General features: G+C 46.6%; 2 protein-coding genes across 4 annotated transcripts in view; both read left to right on the top strand.

The window, feature by feature from the left end:
- The window catches only part of TCTN2 (tectonic family member 2), a 39,181-nt gene extending 31,615 nt beyond the window's left edge, over window positions 1-7,566 (top strand). The window contains exons 15-18 of one of the 2 annotated variants that reach the window (XM_030939480.1): window positions 3,428-3,584; window positions 5,905-6,030; window positions 6,164-6,252; window positions 6,784-7,566. In XM_030939480.1, coding sequence (XP_030795340.1) covers window positions 3,428-3,584; window positions 5,905-6,030; window positions 6,164-6,252; window positions 6,784-6,899 — 488 coding nt within the window. In that variant the 3' untranslated portion in view covers window positions 6,900-7,566. The remainder of the gene's footprint in view (window positions 1-3,427; window positions 3,585-5,904; window positions 6,031-6,163; window positions 6,253-6,783) is intronic. The other variant, XM_030939481.1, reaches the window with a different exon arrangement.
- A 2,733-nt stretch (window positions 7,567-10,299) lies between these two features.
- Window positions 10,300-14,889, top strand: part of ATP6V0A2 (ATPase H+ transporting V0 subunit a2) — a 55,757-nt gene continuing 51,167 nt past the window's right edge. Inside the window, exon 1 of one of the 2 annotated variants that reach the window (XM_010368404.2) lies at window positions 10,300-10,664. In XM_010368404.2, the coding sequence (XP_010366706.2) occupies window positions 10,548-10,664 (117 nt within the window). In that variant the 5' untranslated portion in view covers window positions 10,300-10,547. The remainder of the gene's footprint in view (window positions 10,665-14,889) is intronic. The other variant, XM_030939479.1, reaches the window with a different exon arrangement.

The following is a 14,889-nucleotide window of genomic DNA, read 5'->3' as shown; positions in this document are numbered from 1 at the left end:
AAAATTTAGTTGGGTGTGGTGGCATGTCCCTGCAGTCCCAGCTACTTGGGATGCTGAGGAAAGAGGATCACTTGAGCCTAGGAGTTTGAGGCTACAGTGAGCTCTGATTACACTACTGCACTCCAATCTGGATGACAGAGCAAGATCCTGACTCTAAAAATAAAACAAAATAAAATAAAATACATTAAAACAAAGTCCAAGCAAGGTTTTAAGATTTTTAGTGCACTTCAGTTTGAATTGCTGTTTTTGATTGCCAGGAATACAGGCATTTGAGAATTGACTTTGTCATTATAAAGCTAATTTTGTTAACTTAAAAGAAAATAAAGTGATTGAAAATATTGTGATAGAAGCCAGACACAAAAGACCACATATTGTATGACTCAATTTATATGTAATGTCCAGAATGGGCAACGTATAGAGACAGCAGATTAGTGGATGCTGGAGGCGGAGGAGTTGGGAGGGAATGGGGAGAGACTGCTGTGGGTAAAGGATTTCTTCACAGAGTGATAAAATGTTCTAAAATAGAATCTGCTGAGTGTTACACAGCTTTGTGACTATACCAGAAACCATCGAATTGTACACTTTAAGTGGGTGGATTGTATAGTATGTGAATTATATCTCAATAAAGTGGTCAAGAAAGAAAGTAATTAAGGTGCCACAGATCTAATAATAGCAGGGATCATGGGGGCGAGATAGAAAGACTTGACAGCCCAGTGCCTTTGGCCAAAGGTATTTGCAGTGTTGAATTGGCAAGTAGATCGTACACAAAGGGAAGAAGATATACCACATGTACATGGAATAAAGGTAAACCCGACTTTAAAGCTTCTTCACCAGGCCCAATTTCACCTCCGAATCCAAAATGTCCTTCGAGTCATGGAGATCCAGCTCATCAGGTTATGTTGGAAAGGCCTAAGGTCACAGTGAGTTTTGGCAGAGCTTGAATGAAAACCTGGAGTTCCAACCTCTTTCCTTTGTTCCCTGGTAGCAAGTTAGGTAACATCTTTCCAGTTTCTTGGGGAGTCTTGAGTGTGTAAATACTTTGAATAGAAAGCTTTTTTTATTGAGCTAATTAATGGAATTGCCTTTTGGGACCAGAAAGAGCCCAATGAGTGTGCGCATCTGCTTTGCCCCTGCCCTGCTCTCCCTGCAGATGCTGCTGTGCCCCCTCTCCTCTGCCTGGGGGGTGGGGATCAGCCCTCTGGATCCTGCCCTCGCCCTTTCCATCCCCTCTGAGGTGAGCTTGGCTCAGTGGGCTGGAATTCACACAAGGGCCTATACGGACACATATCTGTATTGTGCCCACTCCTTGTGATTGGGGTCCGGTGATGAGGACCCTCTCTTCCCCCTCTGTGGTCATGGATCATGTGATATATCTGTGAGCTCAAGGTGCCCCAGACCACTCTCTGACTTGGGGAGGGAGTCCTGTTGGACCCTCACCCCAGCGGGGCACTCAGGCTGCTGTTTGCTCATCCAGCTGGTGCTCAAGGCACTGGGCCCAGACCTAGATCCTCATTTGCAAATGGAACCCAGAGGTCGAGCTTGTTAAGCCCCGGACTCTGCCACCCAGGCCAGCTAGATAGGCTGTGGAATGACCCTGAGGGCTGGAGAAAAGTCAGCACTTGGGAAATAAACCACAGGGAAAATGTCCAGACAGAGAACCCAGGTTGATGAGGTACGAAATCAGTGTGGTGATGACATTTTGTTCCCTTCAAGGTGGAAGCGATTAGCTTTTATTTCATGTCTGAGCCAAAAAGCAACCTTGGTCCAGGTTAATAAGCAGAAGAGAAGTGGTGTTGACACATGTATAAGGAAAGTAGTCATAAGACGGTGTTACTGACCTTCGGAATCCCTGAAGGAGCGAAGAACCCCCTTCAGAGAAGCCAGAGAACCTACCCCACTTCCTCTCATTGACCTTGCTAGGTTTTCTCCCAGATGAATGAAAATTAATTTCTCATTCAATTTCATTCTCTCCCAATTGTATTAATACAATAGTAACATTAGGAAATTACTTACTTATCTAATACATACTAATTAAAGTTGTCAGTATGGATTTTGTTTTATTATTATTTTTTCAATTATTACCTTTTCTTTTTTTTGAGATGGAGTCTCACTCTGTCACATAGGCTGGAGTGCAGTGGCATGATCTTGGCTCACTGCAACCTCCACCTCCCGGGTTCCAGTGATTCTCCTGCCTCAGCCTCCCAAGTAGCTGGGATTACAGGCTCCACCATCACACCTAGCCAATTTTGTATTTTTAGTAGAGATGGAGTTTCACCATGTTGGCCAGGCTGGTCTTGAACTCCTGACCTCAGGTCATCCACCCACCTCGGCCTCCCAAAGTGTAGAGATTACAGGCGTGAGCCACCATGCCTGGCTGATTTTTATTTTTATTTTTATTTTTTGAGATGAGGTTCTCACTCTGTCGTCCAGGCTGGAATGTAGTGGCACCATGCCATCGTGGCTCACTGCAGCCTCGACTTCCCAGGCTGATGCAATCCTCTCACCTCAGCCTCCTGGGTAGCTGGGACTACAGGTATGTGCCACCATGTCTGGCTATTTTTTTTTCTCTAAGAGACAGGGTTTTGCCATGTTGCCCAGGCTGGTATGAAACTCCTGGGCTCAAGCAGTGCTTCTACCTCAACCTCCCAAAGTGCTAGGATTATAGGCATGAGCCACTGTGTCTGGCCTAAAGTTGTTAGTATGGATTTTAAATGTCTTACACAGCCTTCACTAGAACTGTGACTGCATGGAATAACGATGGCATTTTACTGCAATTATATACGTTTCTGTTAAAAGGCTGGGTAGATTTCAGTGGGAGCTTGGAAATTGAATCGTGACTTATAGCTTTAATATGTGGGGTCAGGGCTTTTAAGTTCCAGTGACTGGCTAACATAGGAAACTTTTTTTTTGAGACGGAGTCTCGCTCTGTCGCCAGGCTGCAGTGTAGTGGCACAATCTTGGCTCACTGCAACCTCTACCTCCTGGGTTCAAGCAATTCTCCTGCCTCGGCCTCCCAAGTACCTGGAAACTACAGGCGAGCACCACCACGCCCAGCTAATTTTTGTACTTTTAGTAGAGACAGGGTTTCACCATGTTGGCCAGAATGGTCTCGATCTCTTGACATCATGATCTGCCCGCCCCAGCCTCCCAAAGTGCTGGGATCACAGGCATGAGCCACTGCACCCAGCCCATACAAGCCCATACAAGGAAACATTTTAAACACAGTTTTTATTAGTGCCATCCTATGCCTTGTAGACTTGAAGGGATAACACAGTTATGGAGTGACAAGTAACTAGAGCCTGTAAGAGACTAAAGCCTCATTGATGTGATGCCTGCCTGATGTTATTCCCCATTTTGGTTATTATGACATTGTAGGAAAACTTATCAAATTATTCTTTGAGAAGTGCCTAACTTAACATTTCTATAGGTGTAGATGCCCCTGACCCAGGTGCAGACCCACCGGCTAGCAGTTTGAACGGCATCTGCCTGGACGTTCCTGCTCGGCTGAGCATCCGCATTCTCATCTCGGATGCTGGTGCAGTGGAAGGGATTACTCAGCAGGAGATACTTGGCGTAGAGACAAGGTATGATCACATCTTGGATCACTGTAGTTTAGAGAGAGTCAGGAAAGTTGAGAGCATTCCCAACAATAGGGAAATGTTTGTTTAGAAACTGATTATTTATTTATAACTTGCAATTATTAGCAAGATGTTTATATGGACATATGGAATATGTATGAACTATGTGTATAATGGAGACTTATTCTCACAAGTATTTATAAAGCCATGTGTAAGAGAGTCTGCAAGGTATTTTAGGGAGTACAAAGATGAATAAAGGGCTACTTAGTGCTAAGTACATTTTGAAATCCATGAATGTAACTGATATGCTGGTCAGAGAATATTGTCTGTGGTTAAGAGACTTTGGCAGCAGATAGGTTCAAATCACGGCTGTCCCACTTAGGAGCTGTGTGGCACTGGCCAATTAGTTAACCTTTCTGAGCTGTAGTTTCCTCCTCTGTAATATGGTGATAATACCTTTATGTAACAACCCTCTATTAGATTTTTTTTTTTTTTTTTGAGATGGAGTCTTGCTCTGTCTCCAGGCTGGAGTGCAGTGGCAATATCTCTGGTCACTGCAACCTCCGACTCTGTGGTTCAAGTGATTCTCCTGCCTCAGCCTCCCGAGTAGCTGGGATTACAGGCATGTGCCACCACATCCCGCTAATTTTTGTATTTTTAGTAAAGACAGGGTTTCACCCTGTTGGCCAGGATGGTCTCAATCTCCTGACCTCGTGATCCACCCGCCTTGGCCTCCCAAAGTGCTGGTATTACAGGTGTGAGCCACCATGCCCAGCCTGCCTCCATCAGTTTTAAGTGACAGGTGCCCAGTTCATACTGACTTAAGCAAAAAGGGGAGTTTATTGGTTCAAGTTCAGACTAATCCACATACAGCTAGTTCATGGTTCATGGTTCCAGTGTGGTCAGGGATCTTTTTGTTTTCGTGTCTCAGCTCCTCTTCCTTTGGGTTGGCTTCATTCTCAGGGAGGTTCTCCTCAAGAGATGGCAAAGATGGGCACTAGCAATCCAGGCTGATGTCACTGCAGCAAGTCCAGTGGGGAGAAAACCTCTTTCCTCCTCTTTTCTTTTCTTCCTTCTTTCTCTCTCTCTCTCTCTTTCTTTCTTTCTTTTCTTTTCTTTTCTTTCTCTTTCTTTCTCCTTCCTTCCTTCCTTCCTTCCTTCCTTCCTTCCTTCCTTCCTTCCTTCCTTCCTTCCTTCCTTCCTTCCTTCCTTCCTTCCTTCCTTCCTTCCTTCCTTCCTTCCTTCTTCTTCCTTCCTTCCTTCCTTTTTCTTTCTCTCTCTCTCTTCTTTCTTTTCTTTCTTTCTCTCTCTCTCTGTCTCTCTCCCTTTCCTTTCCCTTTCCTTTCCCCTTTCCCCTTTCTCCTTTCTCCATTCTCCTTTCCGACGAAGTTTAGTTCTTGTTGCCCAGGCTGGAGTGCAGTGGCGCCATCTCGGCTCTCCGCAACCTCTACCTCCCGGGTTCAAGCTATTCTCTTGCCTCAGCCTCCTGAGTAGCTGGGGTTACAGGCATGCGGCACCACGCCCAGCTGATTTTGTATTTTTAGTCGAGATGGGGTTTCTCCATGTTGGTCAGGCTGGTCTTAAACTCCCGACCTCAGGTGATCTGCCCACCTCAGCCTCCCCAAGTGCTGGGATTACAGGCGGGAGCCACCAGGCGCGGCCCCTCCTCTTTCTCTAAATAGATCTGGGCAGACTTTCATTGGTTCAGTTTGGGTCATGTGCTCCTTTCTGAACCAATCCCTATGACTGGGGCAATGGACAGCTCTTATTGGCTAGGCTCAGGTGATGGGTGCACCTCTGGATTAGGGCCAATCCCTTCTGGTCCACTAAACTGGGAATGGAGAGTGGTGACTCTGCAAGGGAAAATGGGAGTGCAGTTACCACCTTCGCAGTACTCTTGAGGATAACATGAGATGGTGTGTTGCAAGCAAGTTGTCTCTGTGCCTCGAACGTGGAAAGCCCTCAATAAGTGGCTAGCTGCTGCTTTTATTATTATATTGTTTGAGAAAAACAGGTGATGAACAAAGGTACCTTTGATAGCACCTGTATAAAATGCACTGGCTGGAGAGGAGTGAGACTGACAAGACTGGCAGCTGTCGCGGGGCAACAGGCCCATGAGGGGTTATTAGGAGTTTCTCTTCTCCTTGGATCTGTGTGTCGAAATGGACAAAGACAATGGACAAATACAAAGAAAAAATAGCACAGGTAGAATGTGAAACTTCTTAAGAGAACCTCAGGTTGTATTGTGATTGCATCTGTTACCTGCTGTTCTTGGTGGAATAGAACTGAATGGTGGCTATGCTGACCATGTGATCCTTCCCTCTAGGTTCTCCTCAGTGAACTGGCAGTACCAGTGTGGGCTTACCTGTGAGCACAAGGCTGACCTTCTCCCTATCAGTGCATCTGTCCAGTTTATTAAAATTCCTGCACAGTTACCCCGCCCCCTGACAAGGTACTCCAGTTGGTCACCTAGTTGACATTAGGAAGCAGAAAAATATATATTTGAAAATTGGAAGTTTATTCCTTTAATCAAGTTCTGATACTTTTCACTTGTAGTTTTTGTAATCCTCTAAAATGTTTTCTAGATTCCAGATAAATTATACAGAGTATGACTGCAACAGAAATGAGGTGTGTTGGCCGCAGCTTCTATATCCATGGACTCAGTATTATCAAGGTAGGGTGAAACAGATTTCTATGACCAATTATGTTATGTCAATTTTAAAAACAATTTAAAATGATGTCTAAATGTTACAGAAAGCGTAAAACATATAGAAACTTAAAAAAAATTTACAGATACTATTGCCACTTGGAAGTGATCACCATTACTGTTGAGGCTTAGTTTATTTCTACCTACACTGTTTTTTTTTAGACAGAGTCTTTCTGTGTCACCCTGGCTGGAGTGCAGTGGCAGAATCTCAGCTCACTGCAACCATTGCCTCCTGGGTTCAGATGACTCTCATGCCTCAGCCTCTGGAGTAGCTGGGATTACAGCACCAACACACCGGGCTATTTTTGTATTTTTAGTAGAGACGGGGTTTCACCGTGTTGGCCAGGCTGGTCTCGAACTAGCCTTAAGTGATCTGCCTTCCTTGGCCTCCCAAAGTGTTAGGATTGCAAGAGTGAGCCACCACGCCCAGCCTATACCTACACTGTTATCGCAAGAGTTAAGAAATACTGCTGCTTAATCTTGTCCATTGTTTTTCAGGGGAGCCGCATTCTCAATGTGTTGCCAAGGGCTTACTGTTGCTGTTGTTCCTCACATTGGCCATGTTTCTCAGCAACCCCTGGACCAGAATATGCAAAGCCTGGCTTTTTTTTTGAGATGGAGTTTTGCTCTTGTTGCCTAGGCTGGAGTGCAGTGGCGTGATCTCAGCTCATCTCAACCTCCTCCTCCTGGGTTCAAGCGATTCTCCTGCCTCAGCCTCCGGAGAGTTGGGATTACAGGCACGTACCACCATGCCTGGCTAATTTTGTATTTTTGGCAGATACAGGGTTCCACCATATTGGCCAGGCTGCTCTCGAACTCCTGACCTCGTGATCCACCCATCTCAGCCTCCCAAAGTGCTGAGATTACTGGCATGAGCCACCGCACCAGCCTTTTTTTTTTTTTTTTGAGACAGGGTCTCACTCTGTCACCCAGGCTGGAGTGCAGTGCACAATCTCAGCTCACTGCAATCTCTGCCTCCCATGCAATCCTCCCACCTCAGCCTCCGGTGTAGCTGGGACCACAGATGCTCCACCACGCCTGGCTGTATTTTTGGTAAAGACGGGGTTTTGCCATGTTGCCCAGGCTGGTCTGTAACTCCTGAGCTCAAATGATCTGCCCACCTCGGCCTCCCAAAGTGCTGGGACCACAGACGTGAGCCACTGTGTCCGGTCCGTCTGACTTCTCAAAGACTTTAGACCTTGACTTCAGTGATTTGTTGCAGTCTTGTATGCTTCTCTATAAAATTTTAATAAATGAAATGTCTTATTTTTGCAGAAAATTTTTATTAAGTGCCCTGTGACTTTAATTCATATATGTAGCTATCCGATGCAGAATGAATATTCTCATCACTGGCCTGACTGAGTAAAATACATGAGAAGAACTCAAGAAATGTTAGAAATTTTAGCTTATCACAAATTAGTTAAAGTCATAGGAGTTTTATTTATACCATAGAGAAACTTTTCTTTAGTTTTTAATACATTCGTGTTGATTGATGTTTCCCATATTCCATAGAAAGGATTAAGAAATTCTTAAAAATGTATATAATACAAAAACACAAAATAATTGATGGGGAAAGATGTGGGCGCTGCAGGAGGAAAATAAGAGAAAAGTAAAACAAAACCAGGGGTACATGAAAGCGCCTAAAATATATGCCAAAGGTTGCATTTAGCAGAAGCATACCCCTAATTCATTATTTATTTATTTATTTTTTAGAGACAGGTTCTCCCTCTGTTGCCCAGGCTGGAGTGCAGTGGCATGATCACAGCTCACTGTAAACTCAAACACCTGGGTTCAAGCGATTCTCCCCCAGGTAGCTGGGACTACAGGTGTGTGTGCTACCACACCTGGCTAATTTTTTTTTTTTTTTTTTTAGTGGAGACAGGGGTCTCGCTATGTTGCCTGGCCTGGTCTCAAACTCCTGACTTTAGCAATCCTCCCACCTAAGCCTCCCAAAGTGCTGGGATTACCAGCAGGAGCCACCATGCCCAACCAAGACTCCAGTTTACAAAAAACGAAGTATGATTAGCTATAGGAATTATGAAATCTATTCATTAAAAATTAACTGGTTATCAATGAAGGACAATTTTTCCTAGCTGAGTCTAGGAATTTCTCCCATGGGCCCTCACATGGGGACAGTCAACCCCACTCAGTGGGAAGAATGGATTTTTTTTTTTTTTTTGAGACATGGTCTTACTCTGTTACCCAGGCTAGAGAGCTGGAGAGCAGTGGCACAATTACGGCTCACTGCAGCCTTGACCTCCTGAGTTCAAGTGATCCTCCCACCTTAGCCTCCCAAGTAGCTGGGACCACAGGCTTGTACCTGGCTAGTTTTTGTATCTTTTTTTTTTTTTTGTAGAGAAGGGGGTCTCCCTATGTTACTTTGTTACCCAGGCTGTTCTCGAACTCCTGACCTCAAGTGATCCACCCACCTTGGCCTCCCTAAGTGCTGGGATTACAGGAGTGAGCCAGGGCGCCCAGCCTGGTATAACTAGCTTTGGATTTCAGATATTTATGGAAAATAAATTTAAAACTTCCAAATGACAGGTAATTTAGCCTGATTTTGTGAGGATGCCTTTTGTACTTAGAATAGGGAAAAAACTCAGTTTGGCAGTAGAATGGGATCTGGGGTGTCTATGGTTTTAACTTTTCTAAGTTTATACGTTTCTGTATGCATTCATGAACTGTTTATTGAGTGGCTACTATGTGCTGCGGCTTGGAGATACCGCAGTGGCAGAAACAATGTCCCCCACCTTGGTGGAGCTTCCAGTCTAGCAGGGAAGACTGGCACTAACGCACAGACAAGGTAATTCCAGATGGTGGCAGGCGCAGTGAAGGAAACAGAACAAGCATGTGACTCCAACGTAGAGGGGCCAGAGACAGTCTCAAGGGAGGGGATATGTGAGCAGAGACTCCTCTTCCCAGTGGGTGTGGGGAACACACACTGGGTGCTGTGTGACTCCATCCACAGGACAAGCCTGGAGCTGGCAAATCTATCGAGACAAAATTGTCCTGTGGTGGCCAGGCCGGGCAGGAAGGGGAGACTGCAACTGAGCAGGGGGAGTCTTGCCAGGTCAGTGGGAAACGTTTGAAAATTGGATTGGAATGCTGGCGGCACACTCCAACTTCACGAAGAAGCCCAGGATCTGGCCGGGCAGCGGCTCACACCTATAACCCAGCGCTTTGGGAGGCCGACGCGGGAGGATCGCTTGAGTTCAAGAGTTCGAGATCAGCCTGGCCAACCTGATGAAACCCCTTCTCTACAGACATTTTATAAAAAAATTAGCCGGGTGTGATTGTCGCGCGTCTGTAATCCCAGCTCCTCCAGAGGCTGAGGTGGGAGGATCGCTTGAGCTCAGGAGGTCAAGGTTGCAGCGAGCCGAGATCGTGCCACTGCACTCCACCCTGGGCCACAGAGGGAAACCCTGTCCATAAAAAAGCAGCAGCAGGGCCGGGCGCGGTGCCTTACACCTGTAATCCCAGCACTTGGGGAGGCCGAGGCGGGCGGATCACCTGAGGTCTGGAGTTTGAGACCAGCCTGGCCAACATGGTGAAACCCCATCTCTACTAAAAATACAAAAAAATTAGCTGGACGCGGTGGCGCGCCCCTGTAGTCCCAGCTACTCGGGAGTCTGAGGCTGGAGAATCGCTTGAACCTGGGAGGCGGAGGATGCAGTGAGCCGAGATCGCGCCACTGCCCTCCAGCCTGGGCGACAGGGCGAGATTCTGTCACACACACACACACACACACACACACACACACACACACACACACACGGTAGCAGCAGCAGCACACGGTCGTGCACTAGGAACGGGTGAGCTTCGCGGCGTGCACACTCGGTGAGACTCCTCCAGGTAAGCCGGGGAGCCGCGCGGGATGCAGCTCTGCGTCCAGTCCAGCTGAGCTATAGCTGCGGCGGTCGTCCCCGCCGGGTTCGCGCTGGTTGGCCCTGCTGCCACCGCGTGCGGCCGCAACCTCGGGCGCCCATTGGTTGGCCAGCGGGGGGGACGGGACGCGGGGGCGGAACCGGAACCGGCGGTAGCTCGGGGGCGGGACCTCGCGGACTGCTGTGGCGGCAGCTGGAGAGGCAGCCGCGGTGGCAGAACGGCGGGCGGCCGCTACAGCCTGGATCCCCACGGTGCGGGGCCGCGGCCAGGCCACAGGAAGAGCTCGAGGCCAGGGCCGCACCGGCTGAGTGTGTGGGCCTGCGCGGCTCGGAGCCGCTGCCGCCCGTCGAGCCCCTCCGGGCGCGGGTCGGCCCGCCATGGGGTCCCTGTTCCGGAGCGAGACTATGTGCCTGGCACAGCTCTTCCTGCAGTCAGGCACGGCCTACGAGTGTCTCAGCGCCCTGGGCGAGAAGGGCCTGGTCCAGTTCCGAGACGTGAGTGTCGCCCGGGAGACGCGGGCCGCACCTGCTTTCCTGGCGCTCCCCATCCCGCGCATCGCTGGGGCCCTCCCGCGGGGAGCACCGAGGAAGGGCGCGCCCCGTCCCCATTGCCCAGACGGGGAAGCTGACCAAAGCTTCCCGGAGCGTGGGGCTGACTCCAGGGTCGCCGGCCGTCTGTGTGGTCCGCGGCTGCTCTGCCCCAGTTAGTTAGGATCTCCCCTGTGTGGTCTTCATCGGCTCGGGGCACCGAGCTCAGCGGGAGAACAAATCCCACAAAGGCCTCTTGGAGTCCTTTTGGAACTTACGGGGGTGAGAGGGGCGCATTAACCAAATAAATACGTCAACCAGAAAATGTTTGCCGTAAAGAAAAAACGGGTTGGTGTGAAGGTGATTCGGGTGGGAGGTACGTTTGAAGGGGTAGTCAAGGAAGCCTCCTGGAGAAGGTAATATTTCAGCTGAGACCCAAATAGAAAGGAGCCAGCCTTGGGGGAGATCTGGGGAGAGGGTCCTCGTTGGTGGGAACAGGAGGAGCCCAGACAGAGCCTGAAATGGGGAAAAGCTGTCATCTCCTCGAGGAGAGGGATTTTTGTCTGTTTTGGTCACTGATGCGTAGTGCTGTACATACCATTGTGTGTAAGGACTTAAGAACTCAGTCATTATTTGTGGAATGGAAGCTGTCTCCCCAGAAAGTAATAATAAACATTTGTTTGTCTGTCTGTCCATTTACTTGTTTATTGTTTGTCTCCACCAAGGACTGTCAACCTCTGAGAGTAAGGACCTTAACGCAGTCCTTGGCATCGATAGGCATTTGTTGAATAAACAGGCTTTTCTTGACTGCCCGCTATGTTCAGGCACTGTTTTTGGTGCTGGGGACTCGGTGGTGAACAAGGCAGACACAGTCCCTGTGTTCCTGGAGCTCCCAGTGTGGGAGGAGACAGATTAAACACACTCTGATTATAAGCTGTGATAAGTGCTAAGAAGGCAAAGAACAGGGTGTGGAAGGGAGACCGTGAAACAAGTACTTACTGACTGAATTGAAATCCACTCAGGCGAACATTTTATTTCCTGGCCACCACTTTCATCTCCTGTTTCCCTTGATCTTCCTAAGGTGTCCTTAATTTCAGAAGGGAACAGCCCTACCCCAGATCTGATTTCCGTTGATATCAGATATCTAATACCAGATCAGCCCCATTAGGCAGTTGCAAAGTCATGGAGAAACTCCTGAGTGACAGGTGAGGGTGCAGGTAAGATGCAGGGCGGTTCCTGGTTCCTGGAGCCACTTCTGCAGTTGTACCCATTCACCTGGTGGATGCTGCCCTGAGCTGTGAGTAGCACCCAAAAGATTCAGGCAACAGTTGCAGGCGCAACAGGCTCCTACATTTTTAACAGGTGGATGTTTTCCATCTAGTTAGTACTCAAGCCAAGACACTTAACCACACTTCAGTCTTACAGGTTTGAGTAAACGCACTAATCACTACAAAGATTCCAGTTTCAATAAGCGCCACCACCTCCAGTCATAGTGTGTACCTGGGATCCTTTTTAACTGATGTCAGTGAAAGGAGAAGAAAGTGCTGTTCATCTTTTTCCAGAAGGAAGTAAAACTGAGGTTGCTGTGATGAGCTCTTGTGTGGTGCTAGGTTTTCAGTGTATCTTCAGCCTGAGTTTCCTACTGACTTTGTGGTGACCAGATGAGATCACTGTTAGTAACCCTTGCAAGGGAAAGGGGGGCAGGTGGTGACTTCCGTGGTGACAGCTAGTGGGAAGACCTGGGAAAGAAAGGTCATTCAGCTGATGGGGAGGACTCCCTGAAGGGAAAGTTCTCACTTTTGTAACAGTTCTCAGTCTAAGAACAGGTTTCCTCTTTAGTCCTTCAGCTGGAGTGGGATTATCAATGGGTGTGAATATCAGGACAAACAGCACCAGGTCTCCTCTGCTGGTTTTACTAGGTTTAATGTGCCTTGAATTGAATCTACATTAAAATGTACCTTATTCCATTAGCCCTGAATTAGGGTGCTGCTCTAAAAGGGGAAAAAACCCCCCCAAATATGTAAAAGAACCCACGCAATAGAAAACAAAAGTTAATATGGCTGGGTGTGGTGGCTCACGCCTGTAATCCCAGCACTTTGGGATGCCAAGATGGGCGGATCATGAGGCCAGGAGTTCGAGACCATCCTGGCCAACATGGTGAAACCCTGCCTCTACTAAAAATACAAAAATTAGCTGGGCATGGTGGGGCGTGCCTGTAGTCCTAGCTACTCTCAGGAGGCTGAGTCTGGAGAATCACTTCAACCCGGGAGGTGGAGGTTGCAGTGAGCTGCGATCGCGCCATTGCACTCCAGCCTGGTGCAGGGTGAGACCCTGTCTCAAAAAAAAAAAAAAAACAAAAAAAAAAAAGTTAATATATGTAGGCTGGGGATGGTGGTATATGTATGTCAAATCTATGTTTGTATTATTGCCACAGAAATTTACCTCTTTATAAATAAAGATTCTACTATTTGTAGAAACATCATGTCCATTTAGAGTTAAGTACTATTTGATATTGAAGGAAGAAAATGGAGCTGAGAAGTCGTATCCTGCGACAGCTTTAGATGCAGAACTTCCTTTCCAACAAGTTCCATAGAACTAGATTGTGTCTGAATCATTAGCAACTTGGAAGTGGTTACTTTTAGTTTGACCTCCAGAAATGAATGAGAAGGTGATAAACAGCAGTGAAATTAGAATTTTTATCTTTCTTCTGGTTAATTCTTTTAAAAAAAGTCCCCAAAAAACGAACAAGAACTGAACATTTGGGGTAGACACTTATCAGGTTGAGCAGTTTCATGTCAAGTTGTAGCTTAAGTTTCTTGAGAGTGTCCAGTACAAATCAGAATGGAATAAAGATAAATTTTGTGTCTTAAATGGCTTTCAACATGAATGATTACTGTAAATTTTTAAGGTGTGAAAGTAATAGATGTCCATTGTGAGAAATGTGGAAAACATAAGAATAGGAACATAGCTTGCATGATCCCAACGCCTAGAAATTAACTTTAACATTTTGGCTAATACTGAACAATCAACATTTCTCTAATAATGTTTAAAAATGTCCATATATATGTACTTTTATATAATTTGAACCACACTGAAAATATCCTAATCTGCTTTACACAGAAATCATGACTAACTTCCTAATTTTATTAAATGTTCTTTTACAACTTTTAAAAATTGTTTTACACTTTGTATTATAAGAAGTAGAGGGAAGAGTACAGTGTACCTCCATTGTACCCATAACGTAAACTTAGTTTTTTCTCACCTCCCAGACTAGATTATTTTGAAGCAAATCCAAGATAAATAATTTAACTTTTCAACAGGTATCTCTAAAAGATAATATATATATATATTTTTGAGATGGAATTTCACTCTTTCACCCAGGCTGGCGTGCAGTGGTGCGATCTTGGCTCACTGCAACCTCTGCCTCCCAGATTCAAGTGATTCTCATGCCTCAGCCTCCCGAGCAGCTGAGATTACAGGTGCTTGCCACCATGCCTGGCTAATTTTTTATTTTTAGTAGAGACAGGATTTCGCCATGTTGGCCAGGCTGGTTTCGAACTCCTAACCTCAAGTGATCCACCTATCTTGGCCCCCCAGAGTGCTGGAATTATAAGCATGAGCCACTGGGCCTGGCTTAAAAGATAAAAAATTATTACCAACATTTTACTTGAAAATTTAAATAACATTTCCTAATATAATCAAATACCTTGTCATTTAAAATATCATTTTTGATAAGTGCAGAGTCATCAGTTACATGGCTGAACCATAATTTTTACACAACTTTATTGAGGTGTATCTTAGAGTTTACCCATTGTTTTTAGAAAGTTTATGGAGGCCGGGTGCAGTGACTCACACCTGTAATCCCAGCACTCTGGGAGGCTGAGGCAGGCAGATCACTTGAGCCCAGGAGTTTGAGACCACCCTGAGCAACATGGCAAAACACTATCTCTACCCAAAATACAAAAATTAGCCGGGTGGGGTGGTAGCTGCCTGTAATCCCAGCTACTCTGGAGAGATCATGCCACTGGACTTCAGCCTGGGTGACAGTGAGACCCTGTCTAAAAAAAAAAAAATAAAGTTTATGGAGTCAGGCATCCATTGCCCATTTTAGTTAATCCTTATTTCTACCCCTGACCCCCCGGCCCCCGGCACCCACTGCTTGCTGCCTCTAGGGTTGTCTTTTCTGGACATT

This window comes from Rhinopithecus roxellana, chromosome 10 (assembly GCF_007565055.1).
Source record: "Rhinopithecus roxellana isolate Shanxi Qingling chromosome 10, ASM756505v1, whole genome shotgun sequence".
In the NCBI taxonomy this organism is placed as follows: Eukaryota; Metazoa; Chordata; class Mammalia; order Primates; family Cercopithecidae; genus Rhinopithecus; species Rhinopithecus roxellana.
This window is presented reverse-complemented; position numbering and strand designations above follow the sequence as displayed.